The sequence below is a fragment of the Calidris pugnax genome, unplaced genomic scaffold, assembly GCF_001431845.1.
Source record: "Calidris pugnax isolate Ruff unplaced genomic scaffold, ASM143184v1 scaffold17, whole genome shotgun sequence".
Lineage (NCBI taxonomy): Eukaryota > Metazoa > Chordata > Aves > Charadriiformes > Scolopacidae > Calidris > Calidris pugnax.
Window position 1 is genome coordinate 5,097,713 of NW_015090794.1, and position 27,283 is coordinate 5,124,995.

General features: G+C 42.2%; 1 protein-coding gene across 4 annotated transcripts in view; it reads left to right on the forward strand.

Annotated features, from left to right (window-relative positions):
• DCUN1D3 (DCN1, defective in cullin neddylation 1, domain containing 3) overlaps positions 1-26,106 on the forward strand; it is a 26,885-nt gene extending 779 nt beyond the window's left edge. The window contains exons 2-5 of one of the 4 annotated variants that reach the window (XM_014936419.1): positions 10,535-10,611; positions 15,377-15,909; positions 18,138-18,670; positions 21,388-26,106. In XM_014936419.1, the coding sequence (XP_014791905.1) occupies positions 15,479-15,909; positions 18,138-18,621 (915 nt within the window). In that variant the 5' untranslated portion in view covers positions 10,535-10,611; positions 15,377-15,478 and the 3' untranslated portion in view covers positions 18,622-18,670; positions 21,388-26,106. Of the gene's footprint in view, positions 1-362; positions 436-5,290; positions 5,311-10,534; positions 10,612-15,376; positions 15,910-18,137 lie in introns of those variants that run through there. The other 3 variants (XM_014936417.1, XM_014936418.1, XM_014936416.1) reach the window with 3 other exon arrangements.
• The last annotated feature ends 1,177 nt before the right edge of the window (positions 26,107-27,283 follow it).

Sequence of the window (27,283 nt, forward strand, 5' to 3'; positions counted from 1 at the left end):
TCTTCTGGAGCCGCAGCCCGCCCGGCCCCCGGGGCTGGCAGCCGCCGGGACGGCCCCACGGTACCGGCGTGCCCGGCCGGGAGCCGGAGCCGCCGCCTCCCCCGGTGGTGCGGCGCGGGGCGGTCCCGTCCGAGGCGCTTCTCCGGTGGGTGTTTGCGGGGTCTGGCTCCGGGCAGGCCGGGGCAGACGCCGAGCCCAGCCCGCCCCTCTCGGACCCGTGTGCCCCAGGTAGTGGTCCCGGCTCGCTTTGGGGTTGTTTCCTTCTTACTGATTTTTTTTTTTAAATATTGGGGTGTGCCATCTGCGGGACCCTGAACCGTGTCTTGTCAAGCCGCCCCTGTGCCTCCAGCACCGTGTCCCCGCCGGGGCTGAGGGCATCGGCCGCTTTGTTTGAATATTCCCCGTGCCCAGCCTTTACGTGTGTAAGGCCAGAAGGTGTGTAATCACAGTGTTTTCAGGAAACAGGCAGCGTGATAAAACACGGAGCAGTTTATTCCCGAGATAGTTCTCATAATCTGAACAGACCACCTCTGCACGGCCGCTTCTCCTCTTACCTTGGCTTTCACTCCCCCTCCTGAATGTGTTTGCCCTTCCTGTGAGAGCTTCAATCTATGTTAATTGCTCTTACTCTTTGGGGCTGTGTTGGTACTAATAAACCACTCCTAACAACTTAAGTTGTAACTTGCACAATCAGTGTTTCAAGCAAATATTGGTTGAAAGAATATGCCTTTCCTATTACTGCTGTGGTTGCTGGAAAGAATAATTGATTATCTTTTAAATAGTTAACGCTGTGATATGCTGTCCTTCAAAATGTTACATTGATAAGTGAACAGTCCGATGCCAAGTATCGGAATAGAGCATTGATCCACAGCTGGTAACTTTTTTTTTTTAAATGGTAACGTCTGCCGCAGAATTTCAAGGGGTAATAGGTTAAGTGCTCTGAAAAAAGGGGTATAGCTGTGCAAACAAAAACCACAGAACCTTTCTGAAAATTACAGGCATCACTGGCAGTTACAGTTTTGCTGCACGCTGTGTCTTTTTTTGGAGAACAAAAGATATCTCTTCTAAATGCATTCTTATTATCTGTTTAAGAGCCTCTTTGTTAAACAGTTAATGTATAACTGAGGTATTAGTGTTTTATTTGGGCTAGCAGTGGGAAGAAAGAATGCCTGTGCTGGTTCTCAAGTGCATCTGAACGATGCTGCATGTTTCCCTGGTAAAAGAGAGTCCTCAGGAAAGGAAATGCAGTCCCTTGGTTATGGCTGCATGTGAAAGTTAAGAGATCTGATTTCTAATGTTCTTGTCAGTTCTGTAGTTTGTCTTTAAAATCTTACACTTTCCCCACACAGGTGTGTGTTAGTGCTCTGTGGGAAACCCTCATAGTCCTTTACATGAAAGGCAGCACACAATCTAAAGCAAGGATTTTCTGCACATCAGCAGAAAAAGGAGAGCTTGTGATCTGTGTTGAATTAGTTTGGATTCACAAAGTACAAATGGCTTTACAAACTTACTGCAAATATCAGCTCTTGTCATGATTTCTAACATTCTGATTATTTCCTAGTAGCAAGTTGTATGCAGGCATGAATGATTATAATCCTTAAACAATTTTACAAAACTATTAATGGGGGAACTTACAGCTTTGATATTACTTGGCTGCTCAATGTGATGCTTTTAAAATTGCTTTCATCTTGAGACTGATAGCCTGCAATGTATTCTGTACTCTGCTCCTGCATCTTTAAGACTGGATTAGGTGCCTTCTCTGCACAGTTTCTTGCTTTATTTTGGAGCTGAGCGTTATTGTGTTCATAGCAAATTCTAACTGATTTGCATCAATAATTCTTTTAATTTGTTGATCTTAGAAATTCATTCATAATTGCATTTTACTTCCATTTAGCATGGATTGTATTGAAAAAGGGGATTGGATGAACTGAAGGGGTGGCTTTGAGAGAAAAACTAACAACAGCTCTTCGGGAAGACTGTCAGTTAAATTAGTTAAAGAAGTATATATTGAGCAATAGGGACTGCCAGACAGTTTGACAGACTTCTAAGACAAAAGGGACTTTTTCTAACAATTTTGTGTCTGCAGGAAGAGGCTTGGTTCCGCTACTTTCTTTGGTTCAGTTTAAGGAACAGGAAAAAAATCCTCTATGTTGTGTGTATGTGTATTGGGGCAGGGGAATAATATGAAGTAGATGGAAAGGGGGTGGAAGAATGGGGGATAGACATGACTCTTCTAAGGGTGTGTTTCCTCATGGCAGAAAACAATGTAAAGGTGGTTTGGGTATGAGGAGAGGCACAGCTGCACGTCAGCAGGAGTGTGAGCCCTCGGTATTTCTCAGAACTGTCCCACGCCATAGCAGTCTGTTTTCTTTACTGGGTGCAGGAGAAGTGTTGATAAATTAAATTTAGAACCTCGGAGTAGTATAAAACCCATCGTTGTGGGATTTTTGGCAGTTTGTAAGAACTTGTGAAGTGCAGAAACAATGTTATTGTTCCATTAGGCACATGGGTCTCTAGTAGTGAATGTAAAAGGAAAGCTCTGCTCTGAGTAAGAAGAGACTGTAAAAATAAAGGCATAGGATGTTAGAAAAACAGTCCTTTCTTTCATCCTCATTCTTAAAAATAGAGAAGGAGCTGAATATTGGTAGCCAGAATTCTCGAAGACTGAAAGAACAATCTGTAAACACTTGAGGGACTTGGTAGTCACAAGAATAAAAGAGGGAACCCCCTTAACAGTTTTCATCAGAATTCCCTGACTGGGCTCCTTCTGTCTGGCTGCTTCTCCCTGGGGATCTGCATCTTATCTCACTGGCTTCCTCTCCTTTATTTGCCTCTGACTAATGGGCTTTGTCTTCTGGTTACTGGAAGTCTAATAATTTCTTTGTCTCTTCCCCCTTCCTCCTTTTAAAAATACTAGATTAAATGGCTGTAATGTTTTGCAGATTATCTGCATTGGTGACATGGATTAATTGTATACTTGACTCTAAGTTATTCAGCAGTAATGACATAGTAACTTGACTCGAAACAATGGTAATTTCATGGCAAATGTTCAAGGCGAATGTTGCCTTCTGGTAAAGAGCCACCTGCAATTTACCCCCTGTAAACATATGACACAAGTAAACTGTCTGTGCTAGTTTTCTTGGTGTCTTCTATACAGTCTATACAGTAAACTCTCTCGAGAGTGTCTTTTGAAACAGTCAGCTATCTTTTCTCCCCCTTCCCCTCCTCCCCCTTTCTTTTAACTCTAGTTTGAGTCAGGTAATTACAGATCTGGGTGAAGCCTTCCCAGGGAGTGATCAGAAAAGCCAAGCCTTGCAGACGTGCTCCCATCGTCCGCGACTTCACCCTTTCATGAAAAGGTTCTGTGGAACTGCTCAGCTGTCGGTAGCTGGCTGTGGGGGAGCGAGTCTGAGAGTCCCAGGGGTGGCTGGCAAACCGGAGAGGAGCTCTGCTTTCCCTCAAACACCAGTATTCTTTAAAGGTGACATAAGGAAGCTCTCCCTGTCACGTGTGTCTTTGGTGTGAGAGTTTGGTAATGTTTTTACATTCTGATTTCAGTTTTAACTCGAACAGAGCAAATTGGGGAAAAGAAAGTGAATCAAAGCTTCTTGCCCGAAAGATAATTCGAGAACTAACCCATTTAGACTCATTGTGTCTCCATTTTATCTATTTGTCATGAGGGACAGCTCTCCAATCCAATGATCTGCATCTTGAAGGAAGTAGAAAATCTGGATTTTAGGTAAAGGTTATTTAATTGCGGTATTTCACTGCTAGAAGAGTGATGGTTAGGGGACTACTTAGTTCTAAGTATTAAAGAATTCTTTCATAGCAGTAGGATTACTCTAGAGAAACCAACGAAAGCATAGATGGTGGGACAGGATTCTGGTAAAGAGAATGAGCTAGTATAATCTTCTGGTGTCTCAGAAAGAATAGTTATAAATGCTGTTCTGTCTGTGGCATCTGTTTCGTGAAAGACAAAACTTACTTAGCAAAATGTGAGAATGCTGTTACTGACCTCCTGTCACAGTTTGTTATTCCCAGAAAGTCAGACTGCCAAAGACAGTCATAGTTATTTGTTGTCTTGCTGTTCCTGTTTAGTGAACATAATTGTGTTTTTTTTTAAACCAAAAGGATTTTGTGCTCCTGAAAAATACCAGTCTTATTTTTGCATCCATGTATTAGCAGACAGTAACAGTTTTTAGTTCTTACTATGAAATATTTTACTGGAATGCAGCTTTTCCTTCTGCAGCTTTGAAACATCTAATGTAGTCAGTCTTAGCCTTTTGTTTTAAAATTGAAAGGGAGGGAGAAAAATCATACTAACGCCTATGATTATGGGGTGTGTGTGTAGTTTAGTAATAGACTTAACAAACACAAATGTCCTAGAACTTGGTTTTGGTCATATGCTGACTATACAATATTTTCTTTACAGATGAGTCTGTACAGAAAGCCTCGAGTGCTCTAGATCAGCACATAAATGGGCAGTCTGGAAATGCCAAAGGTCTGATGCACACCAGCTTCAGGCACGGTTACCTGTGCTTGGAGTTAGTGATTATGTCTCGTGAGGTACAGGATAGGTACCTACACACCTTACTTCTCTTGTGAGACGCAGGACATCAAGTGAAATCAAGGATATGTAAAAACTTATTAATAAAATGCATGTGTTGGTTGAAGCTGCCACCGGATTTCTCAGGGAGAACTGAGTCTTTGTTGTAACTGATGACCTAAGTATACTCAAAGGAGCTCCTTTGAAGCTGTTGATGCAGTTAACATCCAAACACTGCAGCATCCTTTGTACAGTGTCCTATACATCCTTTGTAAAGTGTTAGTGTCATTCACGGTGATAGGGAAGTCAGGACTCAAATCAGGGTCTCTGCAGGTGGCTTTGTGTATTTTCTGCTTTAAAAACTGTAGTCGGTTTAAAAATCCAAGCGCATGCTCTTAAAGCATTTTCAGATGTCGGTCCTGTCACTTAGAACAATTCTTTATACATAAATATGATTCTAGTATTTAGGTGGTCAGCTGGTAATGAAATTCCTCCACGACTGCATGAATTGAGTGATTCTTTTGGCTGGCAGCCTGTAAACTATGTTACACTGAGGGCAATGGCTGGTGGACCTTCTGTCAACTCCTTACGAGCATCTGCTGCCAGAAATGATCTTATGAGGTGCTCTGGCTCTTGTCTTTAGACTTCTCCCTTCACTGCTCTGTTAGGTGGCTGTGTGGGTCATGGTTCTCACAACTGCTTTCAAATGTGCTGGAGATGGGATACCGTTAATCGGAGCCGCTGCAAGGACTTTCTTCTTTTACGTGAGTTGCATGGTTTTCTTCAGTCTTGAGAGCAGTAAGAATACGATTATTACAATTAGTTGAAAGCATATCTTATTACAGAAATAACTTGATATCTATCTGAATTATATTCAGCTGAACGTAAACTATGAAGGTGCCTCTGCCACTTCAGGGTGAAGTCTGCTGGCTGAACTCGGTGCAAAAGAGAATCTGTGCACACTTATCTCACATTAAAAGTAAATTATTTTTTTTCCATTGCAAAGCGGATTGTAGACTGAGGTGGTTTTTTTTAAGTTATTCTGGTTTGGCTACAGAGTAGTTGCCGTTTCCCGTAGATTAATTTACGGAATCGACTAAGAGTAAGGTAAATATTTGTAGCACAGCTACATTTGGATGCTTACAGCGAGATGCATCTGTGTCAAATATCTGAGGGTTTCTGTTGGTCCCATAACCTGCAGTTTTGCTTAGAGATGTGAACTGGTTGTGTCTGAGCACAGGGCAGCTCTTCCCCTGGCATGTGCTGCTTTAATTATTCATGATACGTACTGAGGTGCTAAAGGTCTGTCATGCTGTGCGAAAGTTACAGTGTACCCTGGAAAAATACTGAAGGATTATTCTTTTACAGCCCTTTGCATATTAAAGGGAAAGAAAACCCAGAAACCTTCATTAGGTGATGATTTGCTGTTTTGTAAGTGCTGCACCTTGAGAGTTGTGTGGCCTTTGACAAGGATCTCAGGGGAGAGAGGGAAGACTGATAGTTTTTAAATGGATGGAGATGAATTGCTCAGTGACCGAATCTTTGTTTTTTGAAGGTAGTAGATTCAAACTCATCCAGGGTTTGAATTAAGTGCAGTGAAATAAACGAGTTTGTTCATGTCTAAGTATGTATGAGGTAGAGGATCAGGTGGGATTGGGATCTGGTCAGGGTTCTGGTTTCAGCTTTACTGAAAACCAATGGTGTGTTCTTGAGCAGCCACATTGGCTGTCTTGATTTCCCCTCTGCCTATTGTCTTGTTCATAGCCTAAATAGACTTCTCAAAACAAGCACTGCTGCTGCATGAATTAGTTCATTAATTTATTTACATTACAGAAGCACCTGAAGGCACCCTTCTAAGATTATATGCTGTTTAGCTAACTGGACTTGGGTTTGCTCTGTGAAAATACAATAATCCATTCCACCCACCTAATAAAGTAGGATGAAGTGCATAATGGGAAAGTTTTAAAACTTTTTAATGGGGCCAAGTGGAAAAGACAATGAGAAATAATTGGTAAGTAAGGTATTGTGTGGTTAGAGAATGTAAAAGAAAGAGAGGGATTTGAGGTTGATGCATGTCTATCATCTGAAAAAGCTGCTTAAGGAATATGTCTTTGATGAGAAAAAGTACTAACGTGCCTTTACTCTCTATTTCCCTATCATTTTTCACATTATTATTCATTTTTAATTAAGCTAACCTCGTATAGTTAGTTGCACATAGGGAACTACAGATCCGAAACATCTATTCCATTTTTTTAAGACTTGTTGCAGTTGGAAGATGAAGTGTGTTGTCATGCCCTGGGTCTTAGCAGGGTGTGCTCTTCACGAGTGCAGAAAGCAGGTTTCTCTTGCCCAGATTCTTGGATGGAAAAATCCCTGTTGATGTCCCAGCCCTGGACTTGAAGTGACAGCACACCATGTCAAGGTGCAATTGTTTAAGAGATTTTTGCCTGCTTTTTGGAGACTGTGGGGTGGCTTCTGGGAAGAAGCTTGGTGATAGGTCTGGTTCTTGGCACTGAGAGCTGGTCCAGCATTATGGACCGTAGACACAGTGAAGCAGTTTCTGAATCTGTTGTTAATTGGGGGTTTTTTTAGATACCTGCCCCTCTCTTCCCTTCCAAAGAAGGTAAGCCTTTCCAGTATGGTCTTTCTCAAAGAAGTCCACATTTTTGAGACAACAGACTATTTAGGTTCCAACATACGCATTGTTGGGCTGGGAGCTTCTTGGTTTTCCCACTGACTGCCATTTGTCTTCTGCCAAGTGGCAGCCAAAGCTCTACACAGTGCTTTTTCATGTGCCTGTAAAATAGCTTCTTCTCTGATACAGGTGTGTTTTGTAGAGACCAACTTTACCCAGTTTGATCAGATTTCTAAATACTCTGGTTTGATTCCAAAGCTCAAAGCGAAGTTCATCAGAAATAGCTTGTTACTCTGACTTGGAACAGATTGACAAAGTTCCCATCTGTTTGTCTCCAAAATCATAACCTGGCTGTAGTTCATTGAAAGGTGCTTGAACTGCAGGAAGCCTGACAAACTAATAATTCATTTTAACTAATTGCAGCAGGACTTTCCTGCTTTTAGACTTCCTCTTAAGTAACTTTGCATAGATGTGTTGCTGTAGTAGAGGTGCGGAGCAGGTCTGTGTGACAAAGGGGTGCTAGCACAGTGCTTGGGGAGGGATGCAGTGAGGTGTCTTCTGGGCTAATGAAAGCCCATAATGTGCCCATTGTGCCGGAGTCAGAGTGCTTTTGCTGAGAAAGTTTCGTTGCAGGTTATGACTTGAAATAAGCAGTTTCCATAACGTGATAGCTTTGCTGACTGAAGCTTCATTCGTGCTTTAACACTTACACACCAGGTGCTTTGGTGCTGTAGCACAGAACTCAACTGCGCGGTAAAGTCTCCCACATGCAGAGTTCATCCTCTCGATTTCAGCCTGCTGAAGAGGGAAATAATATCATTCATTCTTCACTGATTCCCCACAGGAAAGTAAAAAAAAAAAAGTTGCTTTTTGTGAGAACTCTGTCAGCTTTTACCCCTGGCCGAGCTGCTGAGGAGGAGTGTGGAGGGAGGTAGTGGTTGTGTCACTGCAGTGTTGTGTGGTGTGATCCTCTGTGCACCAGTGCTCAGGAGAGCCCGAGTCACAGGGGGGAGGCAGACACAGGTGCAGGAAGAAGCAGGTGAGCAAAACAAAGGTCTCCACAATCCTGAGGGTGCACACCATTTATTTCTTTTCCCAGCGGGCTGCCGAGTGGGATTGCTAACGAAGGACGCAGGCTGTTTGCTGTTGCGTGATGCTCCTCCCGCATCAGCAAAGGGGGATGCGTGGTGATGGTAGCGTATGGTTGTTCCTTGCAACCCTGACCCAAGGACTGAATTGAAACTTTTGCCACAAAAGCGTTGATGCTTCTTTCCACCCCCGCCGCAGTCATCTTGTGTGATTTAGGATGAAGTCAGCCACCACACATTGCTGGGCTATGATAGCCTTTAAATACAGACTTGAAGAGCTTGGGTTTTTAACTGCTAGCTCAGACTAACTTTTTATTCCACATCCCATAAGTGTGTTGTCACATAAGTTTAGACTTGCTACTACGTTAAAATTTTAAAAAAGTTGAAATGGGCAACTTGGTAGAGTAAAAGTAGTAAGAATGGGGGAAGAATTGTGGCTGGCGGTTCTAATAGATGTTAACATTTCTGGCACCTGGCTCCAGACAGTGTGTGTGTACAGGTCAGCCAACGTGGAAACTACTTCAAATGACCTGAAAAGGTTTGGCTGTTGCTGGGTAGGACTGAGCTCTGTCATATCCAGCTTCTTTTGAACTTGAAATAAGCATTTGCTTCCCCTATGTGCTGTAGTCAACTGGAAATGAAGATTTGGTGGATCATAGGTTTCTTCCAAAGAAATACAGATCTGTCTGAAAAGTAGTTTGTTGCATAAAGTTGCCATGACAATGGTTTTCAAAATGTGAAGTGTAAGATGTTGCCTCTCCTCTATTTAAGCAGACTCCTGGGGGAATGAGGCTGCGCAGCTCCCTGTCCCTCCAGTCTCTTCTTTCCTCCCCTGATGTTTTATAAAAGGAATTACTTAGTTGCAGGGTGCCAAAGGAAATTAGCACAGAAGTGCCAGATGTTCCATTTGCTTAAATTCTTGAAATTCATGGGATGCTATGGTCAAACAGAAAGAAATCCGAGCTAGTAATTTCATGGAGAGAGAGGCAGGAACTCCCCTGCCCCTGTACACGTTTGAGCTGGCTGGTGGCCTTTTCAGCAGGAGTGTGTGCTAAAAGAGCTCTGAGACTGTCGAGGATGCGAAAGGGTGGTGGTTTGTGTGGAAGGTGAGCTTTGGAAGTGGAGGATGTAAGTACAGAGTGAAGTAGGCTTTTTAGACTACCCATCTCAAAAATAAATGCATAAAAACAGTTGAGCGGAGATACGTTTTTGCTCTGCCTTTGTCTATTATGGGCAAAAGCACCGCTCTACAGTTTCTAGGGGTTTTGAAGCATTTTGGATGCCTGTTTCCCCTGTCTTTTAAAAGGTTTTTTTAAAAGTTTTTATCTGAACTAGGTTTTATTTGTCAGTCAAACTTGTGCTAATCTGCATATAGGACTAAAGTTTGGGAAAACTCAATTTATGCAGAGATTGACATGTGCGGTAAGAACTTGTTTCATGGTTGTCTTTCTACATCCATTCCCTACTTTCTACTGAATAAAGCACTGAACAAGCTAACGTTCCCACTTGTTTTCTAAGACGTAGGTCTCATGTAAAAAAATCAGTATGTTCCGTGGATGTACTAAGAACTGTAAAAACAGGACGTTTTAGTGTTAGTATGGTAGAGCTTTGCCAGAGCTTTCTTGTTTTGTTTTGGGTTGTTATTTTCCTAGATCAGATGCAAACAGAGGTGTTGACTAGGTGCTGTGGTTGTAGCTCTTGCTACATAAACCTTTGTCATCTTCTCTTCAGAGCTTTGTAGTTATATAGCAGAGCTGGGAATTTAAGAGAAGTTGAGCCAGCTCAACTGAACATGGGAAAACAAACATGGAAAAGAATGTGCTAGAGAATGAAAAAAGAGAATTACTTTCTAGACCCAAATTATGCTTTGCTAGGTAGCAGCTGTCTGGCATTCACAGATTAAACAGCCGCTTAGCTAACATGCATTGACAATGATAGCACGGCCTCTGTTTTGCTTTGGGTGCATGAAATGAGGAATTAACTCTCCTGTGCTGAAAGCCATAAAAGTATCCGGAAGTGTGTGTTTACTCCTAACAAACATTTGAACTTGTCTGTTGTATTCAGTACCTGATCTATGCTTTATATGGCAATGCAGCATTAGTGGTGTTAATGCTACTTAATAAGTAAAATCTGAAGTAGTTTTGTAAAATGACTCTTTTAATAAATGGATTTTGGCTATGAATTGCTTCTGAGCAATTTGGTGCATTTTAGGGTTTTCATAGCCTCTTCTAATAGTAAAGATTTGTGTGGTCTTTTGTCTTGCAGCATTCCATGTGGAACCCAGGCAGCCTGAAAGAGGCTGTGACAGCTAGTGGAATGATTCCCTGTGTAGCTGAAACTATGTAAGTATTACATGTTTGCTTACAAGATCACTTGCCCAGCATCCACCGTTAAAGCAGCAATTCCTTCTGGTTCAGGAGTTGCAATGATACTCTTGAGGCTCCCCAATGAAAAGCTGTGTGTATCTGTTCAGAGCTGGCAAAAGACAGGGCACCCATCATACTGTTCCCTACTCTCAGATATTTTAGAATGTATTCTTGTCCACTAACAGGTAGATAATGCATAGTGAAATTCCGTAAAATTCTTACAGACTATGCTCAAGTATTTGCCAAAAGTTGAGACTGGGTTGAGGCTTAGTTAAGCTCTAGCAATGTTGTCTTTGCCTTAGCTGGAGAACTGCTAATGGGGAAGGGATTTAATGGCTGGCTGAGCTGTGTCCCTTTTGTTACGAGATTTCCTAAATTTGTCTTTGAGGTGTTCTTGAATTTACAGAGGGTTTTTTCCTTTTCTCTCTTGATACTTTTTACATTTTGAAACTTGTTGTAAATACCTTCTGATGCAACACTTTATTAAACAGCATAATGCTTGGCTGTGTTTTGTTATTCTCTGGATGTATCCAATAATTTCTGTTACTACAATAACATTGGTCATTAAAGAAAAATACAGGGTTACTTAAATATCTCCTTTGCATCTTCTCTCCTACAGCCAGCTTTCCCCCACTTCAGTGTTGCTGTTGTCAATTGTGCCATGGTGTGCTGGTGTGACAGAGAATTATTACTGAGTCACTTTGTTGTTTTACTTGCTTCAAATGTTGGGTTACATGTGATCTGGTCACTTGAAAATGGAGAAAAACTAATTTCCTTACTGTACTAAAACCCCAAAACCGAACCAAAAAGCTCATAACAACAACAAAGAAACCAAAAACAACAACAAAAAACCCCAAAACAAAAAGCTAAGCATTAGCAAGGTCTTTCCAATCTTCTCTAGGTTTCCTGTTAAATGTGTTGGGTGATATGGTTCTACACACCCTTTGTTCTTAGAGGGTGGCTGTATTCACCAGCACTCGTTTTCCTGTGTTTCCAGTTAGTTGCTTAGTTCCTTCCAGAGAGGAGCAGAGAACATCATTGTTGATCTCTGCTTTGCAGTTCCTGTTATGTGGAGGGTGCCTCATGGGCATCTTGGTGATTCATATTTACTGTAGGTTATTGCTCAACACGTGTCTGAGTAATCAAACTTCTTTGGGAGTACTGTGTCCTGTAGCGCTGAGTACGATCCAACCTTAGCCCTGGATTTTGATCTTTTTTAGCAGAATGGCAAAACCAGTGGTCAGTGCTGCCTTTTGTGTCTCACTGTTACGTTGTACAAGCCTGTTAACAGTAATTTTGCTCTTGGGAACTGATGGCTTGGGGAATGGTGCTTTGCCACCGATCCAGTGTAACCTTTGGGTATGGGAGAACTTAATACTTGTAGTTCCCAATCCAGCTGGGAGAAATATCTCTGCACGTCCTTGTGCTCACTCAACCGTAATCAGCGTGACCTAGACGTGACACTTCCTTTGCTCTACGGGTAAATGAGTGTTCTCTTTCCTGAGAGTGCTTTTTCATACTCCTTGAACACTCAGCTCCGCGCAGCTCCTGATGCTGCAACTGGATCCTCTCTCCAGCCTTCCTGAACAAAAGGGCCGAGTTCTCCCACTCATTTCTATCTCCTTCCGAGGCTCTTGTTCCTTTCATGCCTTGAAACCTGAGTCATGTAGGAAGCGGAGGTGACTAGTAAGTGAAGTGAATCCAGCTCGGTGAAGGCATTTTATGAAAGGGTAACTGATGGAGCGCCAGAAAGATTTGTCTCTTACAAAACCAGATACATGCACAAACTGCCAGCGGATGCGGTCTGACTTTTTTTTTTTTTCAAGCTGGTTTTGCTATTTTTGGGGTAGAACGCTTCAAAGTATCTGGCACGTGGCATCGAGTTTCATGTAGTAGAAAAGTGAGGAATTGCAGCAACTGTACTTCAGTATCTTCTCGTGTTTGTTCATAACGAGTAGGACTGTGCTCTGAACACCTCCTCGGCAGGGAGGAGGAGGAGGAGGAAGGAAGAGCTCTGTTACTGCACGGAACAGCAGTGTGAGCAGAGCCCAGACACTGGCTGGGCAGGAGCAGCAGTGGGCTCCTTGGAGGCAGGTAGGGTGGAGGACAGAAAACGGGTTCATTAGAGGGGTGTTCTGTGGGGATGGGGTTACCTTGCACTCTGTGGGTTAGTGCTCTTACTGTGCTCTCCATTGGTTTTTGGAAATGGCTGTCAGTACGCTTCCTCACATACAGATGTTTAATAATGCTGGCTGACCTTCTCTCTCTGCATTGTAATGCTGTCTTTCCATGACAGAAAATGACAATAAACCCTGTCTGTTTATCATACTGGTGATGTCGCTTTGTAGACTTGAATATTGGATTATCATCATTAATAGAAGCTGTTGCTTAGGAAGCATGATAGCATGAATCACTTGAGTGAGGAAAATTTATGGACAGGGTGTGTAAGTTAGTCTTGCAAACTGTCTTTTTTTTTCTTTTAAACTTTAAATTGGGATTCCTAGAGTGAATTAGATTTATCTCTGCCCATTATGCTGTGTGTGATGTGACTGCTACCAGCTAGATGAAAGTACCATTCACTAATAGACAGCTATTCTTTAACCTGTCCATAGGGAAAAGCTGCTCTGAATCCCCAACAGCTAATAATTGCTGTTATGTGTATGAGCAGAAAGTTTTATAAACTAGCTAAACTCTAGTGTCAACTGTAGCATTGTTTTTTACTCAGGACTTTTTTTTATTCTGTTCCTTTACTTGCATGCTCCTCTCTAAAGAAAAACAGCCCAAGTAGAGCTGCCTTTGAGAAACCGATGGAAGAACAAGAATTAGTGCAGATTGAGCATATGGATTCTGATGAATTTAAAGGGGAGTGGTGGTGAAGGAAGGCTGGTGTCTGGGAGTTAATCACTAAGCAGTAATTTGCACTGTCTAATAATATCCTGTTTGTTTTGGTGTAACGAAAAAATGACTAGTGTTCACTAGAGAAGATGATATTGCTCATCGCATGGCAGCGCAGGAGCCAGTGCCAGGCTGTACTCTGCAAGTCAGAGAGCTGGGGAGTATGAAGGACCAGTGAAATTGTCACAGTGGCTGTTTATGTGGAAATGCATGTTTTAATGAATTCTTTAAAATACAAATGAATAAGAAATTACAAGAAATTATTTGAATTGTAAGAAATTGAATGCATTAGATGGAACTTTACTTGCCTATACAAAGTTCATCTTTGAAGCAGTTTGGTGAAAGGATGTATTGGATGTTTGTTCCTTTTGCTGCTTAAAAATAAGTTTTGGGTGTGGGTTATGGGTTTAAGAAAAGGGATTTGGGAGGGGAAGAGAAGCCAGGTAGTTGAAACCAGCATGCTGGCTGTTGTACAGATTTTTTTATATATATATTTTTTTAAACTCACAAAACTGCATTCATACCATTTTACAAAAACGGGCGTAATGGCTGAGAGAAAATTTATGTTTGTAATCCCAGTTTCTGGAGAATTCTCTGCACTTGGTGTTGCTGTTCCAAGTTGGTTTACAGCTCAAAACAGGGATTCGGTCTCAGAAGAGCTTTACCCAAGAAACAATACAGAAAAACTGACATGACATCTGTTTTATTTCTTAGTTTTTAATTTTTATCTCTTTTTTTTTTTTTTCTTGTTCAAATTCTGTAACCTGGCAGCAGTAAACAGACAGACAAACCCAATTTTTATGTTTGAGGCTTTTGCCTAACTGACAGTGGAAATGAAATGCAAATAAGTGGGTAAACGAGGAATACGATAAGCAGTTGCTTTCTTGGAGTTGATGTTTCTGAGAAATAGACTGTCCGTGGCGTGGCTGCACACTGATAGGATAGTATCAGAGTGTTACTTTGGTTTTAATAGGGAAAACTTAAGAACCCTTTTTGGTGCATAAAATACCTTTTTCCAATATGCAAGGCTTTAACATTGTGATTTGTGAAGTATGATGAAATCTTTTTGGCATTTTAATTCTAATTTAAAAAAAAAAAAAACCTGAACTGGAATTACTACTTCTTATCTGCATGTGTGTCTGTCTGAAAAACTTTCATTAAAAAGGCCCCCTCCCCTGTCTGTCTCGTTACCTGCAGGGAGGAGCCCACTTGAAACAATAATTCCTTAACACCATCTTGTATGAAAAGTGAGTGTTGCCTCCTTGTTGCAAACACACTCTCTGTATGTTTTAAGAACAATAATTTAGATTCCAAACTCTAAAAAAAAAAACCCCACACAATTCCACCCCTCCCCAACCCTTTTTGCCCATTTGCTGAAGGTACAGTCTGTATCTACTGCTTAAGTCTCTGCCAGGTTGTCCCATCAGTGTTGTTTCTCCCCTGCTTTGTTTCAGTGGTTTATATTCTATATATAAAATGTGGGTATACTTTTAAAAACCATTTCCTTTAAAATATTTCTGGGGTAGAGTAGTCTGTCTTGATGAAGGCTGTACATGAATCAACCTCTTTGTAACCTATGTTACAGTAAGAATTTTAGGAATTTCCTTTATTAGGGCCCGTTAGTATACTGCAGGCGCTGAGTGAGCAGCATTGATTTCTAGGTAAAACAGCTTGAAATTGCCTGAAATTTATGGCATATGCCAACCTTCTGTACACTACTCCTTTTCAGTACGCAAAACCTAAATATCCTGAAGTTGGTCTCTTACTGGCAAATGTTATCCCACGTTTAATATTTACTATATTCTCTGTGGAGAAACAGCAGTTTGACTCTGAAACTGTTTTTCAGGTTAGTTGACTGCCGCTAATGGCAGGGTGAAATGTGTTGAGGAGCAGCTGCGAGGCTGTCTGACAGCGAGGGGACTGCTCGAGAAGCTGGGCTTGCAACATCATGGGCCAGTGTGTCACGAAGTGCAAGAATCCTTCTTCTACCCTCGGCAGCAAAAATGGGGAAAGGGAATCCAGCAGCAAGTCGCACAGTAAGAGAAGTGCAGTCCACAAAGAAGACCACGGTTCGGCTTGCGGGAAGTCTTCAGGAGATATACTGGTGAATGGGACAAAGAAAACGGATGCTGCTGTGGAGTCTAGTCAGCCTCCAACGTTTTCTGGAGATACAAAGAAAGACTCTGTTTCCAGCGCAGAAGAATCTTCGCTCCAAAGGATCGGGGAGTTGTTTAGGAGGTATAAGGATGAACGGGAAGATGCCATACTGGAAGAAGGAATGGAACGATTTTGCAATGACCTCTGTGTTGATCCCACTGAATTTAAAGTGCTAGTTTTGGCTTGGAAATTCCAGGCTGCTACCATGTGCAAATTTACAAGGTTAGTTCTTGTAGAACTTGTAATTATTTTCATATGTTAAAGTGTATCCTGTCATCTGTATGTTGGAGACATTAGCCTCACTTCACTTATTTCTTCTAACACTTGCATTTTGATCAAATTAATTCCTACTGCTGCAAAAGGTAAGCTTTGTATTGTATTCCCCTTCCCCTTACGGTGAGTTTCAGAACCAAAAATGTGGTTTTGGACATAATGTGGCTAATGATGAACAGTGTAGTGAGATTCTGTAGACATTCATTTATTCTTGATTTACCAAAAGCAGTTTTACTGTATCCAGCATTATCTTGGTGATGAGATCGGACACTGAAATTAATTTTTGCTTTAAAGTAATGTGAGATTTCTTAGTAATTGCTACCAACGCTGTGACAGGATGACAGACTGCATCCTAGGAATTGTTCCTGCCCAACCACTGTTACACTTAATGTCTTTTTCCAAGAGTAATCCTATTAAAGCATAGAGAGGGAAGGCAACGCAAGGTTTTTGACACTGGTAGCTGTTTCACACTGTCTGACAAGTGATTGGTGTTTGAAGGGCTGTCTGTCCTTCTGGACAAGGGTGTCAGTGAGCAGGCTTTTTATAGCATGTGTGATGCTACAGGAAGTGACAGAACAGCTAAAACTTACCAGGAAAAAACCCCACAAACCTAACCCAAAACTACAACAGCCTCTCCCCCCGCAGCTTGATTATCAATGTCCAGGTAAGAGCAAGGAAAGACTTCTTCATGGACTTGCTGAGAGAGAATGAATTTTTAAATTTTTTTGGTCTATCTCAGTTGGTTTGAGTAATGCTACCTATTTTTCCTCAGCTAATAACTTTCAAAATTACTTAAGTGTCCTGAGCCTTGAACCAAGCCTCTGCAGTGCACTGGACACAGATAGCTTTTCCGGCATCTTCGCAGCCTTTGTGGATGTGGGTGTGTGTCAAATGGATGAGTTATTCTGGAATGCAAATGTGGATTTACTAGAGGCTGTTGGCGCAGGTATTTGCTAATGTGGAAAAGGAATTGCAAGTAGTCTCTGTGATTCTGCACAACCACCATGAGTCTTATTAACATCGTTTTGATTTTCTTGGAAAGCTGGCAGATCTAAGGGTGAGAGGTTACCCCCAACAGTGTGCTCCGTGATGCGAGTGCTGATGGGCTTCTTCCATCGAGGAAAGCAACGTGATCTTCTGTTCTCCTGAGCACTGCCCCATCTCCTGTCTTCCCTCCAGCCCATCTCACGCAGAGTCTGCTGGCTCTGCTTAGTACTGGCTGGTTATAACCCTTGCTCATGAGCATTTGAGAAATCAGCGCTAACCATCTACCCACTTTGCCAGATTATTAGTAGGCTAATTAGTACAGGACTGGTGCTTCGAGCAGTGTTTATGCATTGCGTTGTAGCCTATGTTGTGTGATGCCGTGCTCTCTTCCACTCTCTCAGCAGGTGCCTTTGCTGACCGTTGCCGTTGGCACCCTCCGCACAGAGTCTGCTGGCTCTGCTTACTACTGGCTGGCTATAACACTTGCTCATGAGCATTTGAGAAATCAGCGCTAACCATCTACCCACTTTGCCAGATTATTAGTAGGCTAATTAGTACAGGACTGGTGCTTCGAGCAGTGTTTATACATTGCGTTGTAGCCTATGTTGTGTGATGCCGTGCTCTCTTCCGCTCTCTCAGCAGGTGCCTTTGCTGACCGTTGCCGTTGGCACCCTTTTTATTTTGCAGGCTGGAAGACCAACCAAAAACCACAGGAAAGCCACCAGTGAACTGCTCTGTCCCTTGGGAACAGCTCACCCAGAGCATGGGCAGTATTGAATCAAGCTGGTTTATATATGGTGCTTCAGTGCATAAATGTGGTGTTTTCAGACATTTGGCATTTATTCTGTGGTAAATTTGATGCACTTTTTAATGTGAAAGGCACTGGATGTGGTATTATTGAGTTGTCAGAAAGCCAGACAGCAAAATGTCTTTCGAATGCTAACGGTGTCCCAGCAGATCTGAATGGTGTCTGTGGTCCCCCAAGCCATGAGAAATTTCTTGGAAACGTCTCTCCTTCCAGTAGCTCCTGCTGCCAAGATCCTTGTGCCACCCAGGCTGAGAGCACACCTTGTCTTGTCCAGATAACCCTCTTTTGCACCCATGTGGCGTGGCTGAACAGAGATGGGAAGTGTTCAGCGCGTGAGGTCGGTGGGAAGTGCTTGCACTAATTTCTCTTTCTTGCTTAATAGGAAGGAGTTTTTTGAAGGCTGCAAAGCAATAAACGCAGACAGCATTGACGGCATTTGTGCAAGGTTCCCCAGCCTCTTAAATGAAGCCAAGCAGGAAGATAAATTCAAGGATCTCTATCGTTTCACCTTCCAGTTCGGCCTGGACTCTGAAGAAGGACAGAGGTCGCTACATCGGGAAATAGCCATTGCCCTTTGGAAATTAGTCTTCACCCAAAACAAGCCCCCCATTTTGGACCAGTGGTTACACTTCCTAATCGAGAACCCCTCAGGAATCAAGGGAATCTCCCGGGACACGTGGAACATGTTTCTAAATTTTACTCAGGTGATTGGACCGGACCTTAGCAACTACAGCGAGGACGAGGCCTGGCCGAGTCTCTTCGACACCTTTGTGGAGTGGGAAATGGAGCGAAGGAAAAAGGAAGAGGAAACCAAATGTATTACGTCTCCGGACACAGAGGGCCTGTGTGCGGAGGAACAGACTTAGCGGCATCGAAGCAGCAGTGACAGAAGGAACCTGTTGCCCTTCATGAAATGTAAACTCTGGATGTTTCTGGAAATTACCGAGGCTCCAGACTTTTCTACTTTACACCTTTTTCTGCCTTGTCTTTGAAAGGGCTCTAAAATGCTGTATCATGTTTTAGGCACTTTCTTAATTTTGGTTATTCCTTTTACTCTTGCCCTGAAATATTTGACCCTGGCTACAAGTTAAGCGTTTTGGGGTTTTTTTTAAGACTTCAGATTAGTATAAGTAAGTCTGATATTTCTTGCACAATGTAGATCTTTTTAGTTAGGTTAAATTAACATTGCTAAATTATACAGTGCCAGATTAAGTTTTTCATACTACATCTGTCAGGGCAGGTCTGTACTGTGTGTAGTGCTGTTTACATTGTTGAAATTTTAGGCTGTAATAATTTTAAGGTTTTATACCAAGATGAACAGCAGTGTTAACTGTTAACTACAAATGCATTAATCCCCCCGGTAATAAGGCTCTAAAAACCAATGTAAGCAACAGCTTTTTGTAATATGGCTAATTCCCATTTTAAAGCTAACTCTTAGCGAATGAGTCCAGATCATTCCTTTTTTTGGAGTTTCAAACTAAATGTTGGGATTGTTTTATAAAATTACTGTACCTGTCAGTCAACTGAGTGGTAGATGACGATTTGTATCTAAATCTCTTACACATCATGTAATAAAAGAGCAGTACTACCTCAGTTTTATTGAAAGTGGACTTCTTGATGGACTTCCATTTTCTCTGGAAGTTGTATTTTTGTGGTTTCATGAGAATATTTTTACTTGACTAAAAGAACCAAAGGTTCTGCTTCTTAAGTTTGCTAAACATTGACAGAAGCAACACATAAACCCTAAGTCTTCAAGGAAAACTGTGGTATAATTCTGCTTTAATTTGTTTGATTTATACCTAAAGTATTATCTTACTTGTCTGGCAAGCACAGTACTTCTATGTAAGGAACTATCTTTTGCATTAATATTGACGAACCAATTTTTTAAAACCTATGTTTAATTGCTAAATTGCAGTTAATACTCCACACTTTCTGGAGCAACAATATCGGCATCTGATGACAAAGTGAATTCTTAATGTGTTCTTGATGACAACAGTGTAGATGAGTCATTTTTAGACTGATTTGATAATATTTGGATAGGAGTCAATTTATTATTTTACAATGCCTGTATTGGGACTATTTGCCTGTTGAAACTGTTGTGACTTAAAGGGAGTTTTATTAACACTGGTTGAAACTTTTTTGGTTATTGATGCTACCTTTTTTAATTTTAGTATGTCAACTTTTTTACACCTTTTGGTAAAAGGGATGATTGCCAAGGCTTTCTATAGAGCTAAGTACTGGCTTAATGAACTTGATACACTTCCATTTCACACCTTTTCTTTTCAGAGCTGCATTTCAGGATCATAAATCGGCTTCAATTAAAAAACAAACCGAAAGAAAAAAAACCCTGGACAGTTATCCACAGCATCTAATGGGTTTTGTGATCTAAAGGTTTTAAAGCTAAAGGGAAACAGAGTATAAGGGGCGAGCTTGTCAGTGGGTGCAGGATGGCTTGCTTTGCACATCTGCCATGCCCCAGAGGGGTCAGCAGGGAGAGGAGGAGGAGGATCTGCCTGAATTCTGTCACTGGCTTTGCTGGTGCACAGCCTATGCAATAGCTTGGGTCTGAGATCATAAATCACTAACACAATGTGGGTACTGAAAACTGTTTAAAAACAAACCCACAAGCCACAGATAGCATCTCTTTCATCTAATAAAAGGAGAGTTTGGTCCATGCTGCTTCTGCAAGCTCTTGCTGGGAGACGTGTTAAGCTGTGGAAAACAAATGTAGTTGTTCCAGCTGCAGCTGAGTCTGTCTCTTTGCAGGAGGGGAGCCCTGAACGTGCTGTATTATAGGGAATATACCCAAAGCTTTGTCTTTGCTACTATAACCTTCCAAGCTGCCGTGGCACAAGCACTGTTTGGCACCAAAATCTTACTCTGATTTGATGAGCAAAGCAGGCTGGTATAATTGAATTTATGGTGAGACTTTTGCTGGTGCTGTTATTTTAGAAAAAGAAAAAAAATTCCCCAACAGAGGCTGCTTTGTTAGCAAAAGTTCCAAATGGAGACTGATTTGATAGTAAATGAAGACTGTATTTATAAGTTTGAGACTACTCATTCATTCAGCTGTTAAATGCTTTGTTCATCACTTTGTTTTATTTTTTTTCCCTAAAGGTAATTTAAAATGTCCACAATGTGAAAACTAACTATTCAAATGGATAGCCAGTGCACACACGTGCACACCAAATCGTGGCAGTGGCTGCAGCGATGTATATGCTGAACTGCAGCAGCTCCAAAGGATGAGGGATAGAGCTCTTTAAGGCAGGTGTTTTTCTTGTGCTCTGAATGTGGATTTGTGGTAAGGACATAATTTGTAGCACATCAAGGCTTAGCCTGGTTTAGTGCATCAAATGTAATACGACTTCTTTTTAAAGATGGTGGTGGTGAATATAGAGGAAGGGAAAAAAATCTTGTTTCCTGTTGGGGAAAGGACAAACAGTTGTCAGTGGCTCAAGTCTCATACTTTCAGTACAGAAGAAAAACCTTGTTCTTGTTCTGCTGCTTTCAGCCTCACAAGAGCAACTCCACTCGTTGGGTAGAATACTTGCAAAAATAGCCAATTGATCTGTCTAGCAAAGAACCGTGGTTTTTTTTAGCCTAACTTCAGTTTTTTTAATTACCATTTACAGGATGCAAGCCAGACCTGTATCAGTTTTAAACTCCTGAACCAGGAGCTGAAGGTGCAACTCTTTGGCAGTGCTGCAAGTGAGAGAGGGGTCAGACCTGCCCTTGGATTGTCTGGGGATTTCATGATCCTAAACGAGAATAGCCCGTACTCTGCAACGCTGGTACTGGTACCTGTGTGGGAGTGGGGTTTGTACATGTTTCTGAGACGTTTTTAACAATATTGGAGCCTCTGAAAATATGCTTGTTTAATGGTTAAACTGTGAATATCTGTGGAACAGGCCAAATACATTCACTCTTCATTTTTATATAATTTAAATCTTTATTGTGTAGGGCACAGGACTGTAGTGAACAGTGATGCTGATGGAATCCTTGAAACCATTGCAACTATTTAATTATATTTTTTTTTTAATTAGACTATGCAGTAGAAAACTTGATGCATGTATTGAATCTGCTGCAACTTGGGATAAATAACTATAGATAACTATAGAGATAGTTTTAGTAATATACTGGAAAACTGGTCTGATGTCTACACTCTGGCATTTTATTGCCTTCCCTTATATGCAAAGAAATATAACTCCTGTAAACTTCATTCCTGAGTAATAAAACACTGACCACCTGCCCCATATTATAGTTTGCAACACCTTTAAAATTTGGCTCCCAGATCAACTGGAGGTTCAGTTATGCTAATTTTTACTTGTGTGGGTGCGTTTCTGAGGTCAAAGACTAATTTATTGATTCAAGTAAGGATTTGAAAGATTCCGCCCAGAGACGGCCATAAAACACGACCGAGGAAATTAGTTGAAATTGAATGCTGAATTGTGAGTTTACTTGCTGCTGGTGCTATTCTATATGGATAGTTATAACTTTTTAATACCGTGCAATTGTAATGAAAGAACCACAGGAAAAAATAAATGAAGGTGTGGCAGGTGGTGTAAAATCAGATGGCTGAAGCCGGTGGCAGTTTGGTCCGTCCCAGGAGGAGCCCTGGCTTCCCAGGGCTGGTGGGGCAGATCTGAATCAGCCTCCGAACCGCCGAGCGCGTTTAAGAGCCTGGAACGAGTTCTCCCTGCTCCGCTGCCCAGGGAGTGACTGGGGCTCGGTGGCAGAGAGACAGAGCCCCTCTTCCTGAGGGCAGGGTGGCTCTCGAGTCGGGGGTTCAGAGCGCTGGGGGTGGCAGCAGCTTTGCCTGTGTGACTTTTGTTTCACTCCTTGCATGTCCATCAGAGCCTGAAGAACCCGGGGCTCCCAGGACAGGTACTGGCCTGTCACCTGTGGTTCCCAGACATGGCTATGCACTGACCAGTGACTTTAGTATCTTCATGACAGTGACAACATAAGTATCTTCCTTACAGTTCTAAGCCTTGTTTCCCAAAAAAAGGAACACCATGTAATTAATCGCCACCTCAGTCATGATGTAATTTGTTGGCTGAGGTTACATCATTCCCATTCATTGGAAAATAATAGTCATTGTGAGTTTCTGGGTCTCACAGCCTTGTGTTCTGCAGTGTGATCCTTTTTTAGAAGATCCTCAATAAATTGAGCACCCAGTTCTTCCCTCGAGCTCACTCTGCTCAAAATGTGTGCATGTGAATTTAGCCTTTCATAATAAAAAGGAAGATGCTTATCCTGAAACTTAAAGTTCTTCAGGGTAGTGTTTCAATAACATAAATATTTTTTTCTAATAAGTGTTGAAAGCTAAGTGTCTGCTTAAATTTTGTTATGTGCAAACAAAACCACCAGTGTTAAACCTTGTCTCTGGACTATTGAAGATTGAATCTTTGGTTTTATATTGTCAATTGAAGTGAAATACATGCGATTGTAGGACAGAAGGCTGTAACTCCTTCATCATGAAGTACATAGGTATCTCTACCTCTTGTTCTTAGACTTGAATAGTTTAAGGTTACCATCCTTTGCTCCCAGGATTTTAAGCCTGGATGAGTAATCTATTTTTTTTTAATTGACCCAAGTTAAGTATTATCTATATTTGCCATACTTTTTGGTATACTGCTTTTAATCTGCATGCAATCAACCCTGTGAAAGGGAGCCAAGTCAAGCTGCAAACAGTGTGTCGGTCCTCCTGGGTGCTAGTTTTGGAGTGCAATAGAGTGACCGACTGGAGCTGCATCATGTGTGGCTCAGGGCCTTTTCTCATCACACATCCTCTTCCCTGGTCCAGGTCCCTGTACTGACAGTAAATTGGAAGATGGAGCAGCAGCTCCCCAGGAGGGAGCCACCAGCCTTTTCATTTGCCCTTGAAAAACTTTAGGAACCCACCTGATGCAGTGCCATGAGCGTATTTTTCTTTTGATGAAAAATACCATGTTTTGTTCTATCAGGCTGGACCTGTAACAACCAGCAAAGATGGGAGCTGCAAAAGTCTAACAGCTACACCCATCCTTTTCCTCCCTGAGGTCAGAATCTTGCTCAGGATAAAACCCTTACGCTTGAGCAAAACTGGAGAGTTCTTGGGTGTTTTGGAGATGCTGGAGTGGTGTCAGTGCTGGGCTGTGTTCGTTCATGTGTTCAGGTTGTGTCTCTCTTTCAGGCAGCACACCCGTGTCCCTTGCAAATCCCAAACAGATGTTGTGCTGCAGCAACTGTTGCTACAGGATTCTTCTTCCAGTTCGAGGGTTGCTTTTGGGCTGTGACCTCTTGCACTATCTGTGTGGGCACGTGTTTGGAGAGCATGGCGGGGCCTGTGAGGCGATAGGTAAAGGAGCATGAAGGTACTAGTCCTGCTAAGAGCTTGCCTTAAATCACTGAAATTACAGCAGTTCCTCACTACTGTTGCAATCCTCAGTCTTTCTGTAGTTAGGTTTTTTAATCCAACAGGTTCTGGAGGTTAGACAACTTTTTTTTTTTTTTTATTTTTAAAAAGCTTCTATCTTTGCGTAATTGCACTCTTCAGATAAGCCCTTTCTGGACAACTTGTCATTTCACACACAGACAGAAGACAACCCATCCGTCTCTGATGTTCTTGCTGTAAAATGTTCTGGTTTTTTTTTTTCCCCTGTAAATTATATTTGGACTAAAGGTTGCCTACTGTTGAATCGGTGTGTTTACTTGAATGTTGCCATTTTATGCAGTTACAGCTGCTGACTCTTGCTCTTCTCTGGGCCCGTGAGAGGGGAGATGGTGTGACCAGAGGTGGCAAACCCACAGAGGATCCCTGGAGCTGTGGGCTGGCTGCTGGTTTTATACTCCCATATGTATTACATATTAGAGGACTTAACAGAATAGTGCTTAATATTTTGAAGTTGTGACTTTAAGTCACGCTAAACATAGTTATCTTTAAAAATACGCTTGCTTTCTTATCTAGAAGTTTAAAACAGTCTTTAAACAAGGCGATGGGCTGGCAGGAGTGGTGGGGGGGCCTGGTGCTGTTAGTTGTTGAGTAACTCCAGTTCCAGGAGACGTGGGTGCAGGTGGCAGGATTAGTCCTGACCCGATGCTGCCGGGGTCTGCACTGGCTGGTCTGAGGGCGTGAAGCACCTGGATGTCCTTGAGGGGCTGCGTGGAGGAGAAGGGTCAGCCTGGGAGAGCTGGTTGATGCAGCTGGATTTCTTGGAGTTCTCACTTGTGGATCTTGGCCCCAGTTTAGCCTCCAGTCACCCTTTACGGAAGGAATGCGTTTTGATAGTGTTTGCTCCCAGAGAACTAATTCTAAGGAAATAGTCAGGCGTGAATACACCGCGCTGATCAGTCTCAGCACACCCGCGAGGGTACGTAGGATCAAATCTGCCGGTCTTTGTGTTGGGAGTGTTTTTTGCCTTTTCAGACTTACCCAAGAGATAACCATGGCTGATCCCATTGCCCTGCTCTGGGGAATGATGAATGTATTGCGTGTTGCGGAGCAGACCCGTGCTTCCCCTTTTAGACAGCAGCATCAGAAGTGCTGTGTAAATGTAATGCTTGAAAACGGCTGGAGTAAATTCTGTTTCATGTAGGATCTTTTTTTAAAGGGACGTGGCCAAACTTGAAGCAATGACCTAGAGGCAAAGTGGGAGAAGTCCAAGATGACGCATCTACTGAGTCCCATTTGGTTTGTAGTTTTACAGTTACTTTTCTTTAATTTTGCTCACCGATGTTGTCTGGAACAGAATGGAAACAGCATCTTACAGAATGTGCAATCTAAGGCACAATGCAAATAGGTTGTGATAAGAAGGTTGTCTTTACTTGATAGCAATCCTGAGTGCAATGTTTTTGTCGTGTCCCTTTTGGAAGAAGAGCATTAAGTGCAGTCTGAGGTTTTTCTTTTCTTATAAGCAAAGCATTGGTTTGTCCATTACTGACTTCTTGTGGAATTTGTGCCAGATGTATATTAAATATTTTGGTGCTTTTTCTAATCCAAGATGCCATTCATTTACCTGTGAGATTATTGTACTTCTGTATATTTAAATGACCAATCCCTTAAAAGAAAAAAAAATAATCCTTCAGTCACAATGTATCCTGACTACTGTAGCTTTGTAAATGTTCCAAAGCTTCTGGGTTTCCTGTATTCCAGTAAGGTCTGAGGGGAGGGAGGGGAGCGGCTACAGAAATCTAACCCACTGGAGAGGGAACTTGCACGCTGTTCTGTGCATTACTGAACAAATGAATAACATTTGTGGTGTTTACATGACACGTTGGTGTTCACTTTTTTTGTGCTCAAGCTTTGTACAAAATGTCTTATTTAAAGCTGAAGTCCTTTTTAAATTTTCGATTAAAAGGGGACAAATTAATTATTTTTTCATGCCTATAAATAGGACTCTTGCTAGTTTTATTTGTCATCTCCAGAGTTTCTCAAGCAGGAATCCTGGATGCTTACTAAATCCTGCCCCACTCCTTGCAGGGAGTTGACCACATCATTTTTTAAGTGCATGGAATGAAAACTAGCTGGGTTTTTTTCACCTTTGCAGTGCAAGGAGACGCTGGATGGGAACAGTCTCAGGAGGAGTGTGCTCTAACAGCAGGATGAGCGCTGGGGTCAGTCTGTCTGTCCCCCCCTTCCACTGAGCTGCCTGACTCTGGTCCCCACTGGGCTGGGGACAGCAGTGCTGGGCCAGGGGACCCACTCCAATCCTATATCAGCATTGATGCTTATCCCAATTTGCAAGAGCTACAGCCAAAGGGTGTCAGGTTCAATGACAGAGAATTAAGTACCTTTTTAAAAGAAAAACAAAAAAAAAGGCAGCATGAATCTTGCTTGATAATATATGCTATTTCAGCAGTTTTCGAGGCTTTGAATTTAGTTATGAAAGACACTGAGGTGAGCATCCCCTGCCGCTCACCACTGCTGCCTCTGGGCCAGTGCTGTATTTGCCTTTCTCTCCCTTGCCTTTATTTTTGCAGGCTTCTCCACACAGCAGCTCCCAAATTCTACTCCATAAGCTGCTCTTTGCTCAAGAGCCCGGCTCAGTGAACTTGGGATTGAAAGTAGGTGGGTTTAAATATGCTGTTGGCTGTATTTAGTAATTGCTGGAATAGTAACTATTTCAACTTTTTCTCAGCCTATTCTAATTCATTGCGAGAAATCCTTTGTCTCACACTCAAACCTTGTGACAAACATTTCCTTTTAATTTTTCTGAGTGCCAAAAGCTCGCCTAGGCATCCTCCTGCTTGGAAATTCAGTATGTTACCAGGAGATGGTCCAGCAGCCTTGATTTTAGGTGGCAAAGGCTGCAAAGCACAGGTCTGAAGCTGTCAGGCTGCAAATTGCCTCATCCCGCTGCTGATGGTGCAGCTTTCCTGCAGCTCTGCTCCTCCAGCTCCTGCTGTCAGCCACGATGTGTGACGTTCCCACAGACATGTGCTTTCCTCTAAATGGCCCTTACCCCTCCCACGGCCCCACTGGAACTACTCTTTTTTTTTTTTTTTTTTTTCCTTTTCTCTTTCTTTTGTAGTACGGCTTGAGGTTTA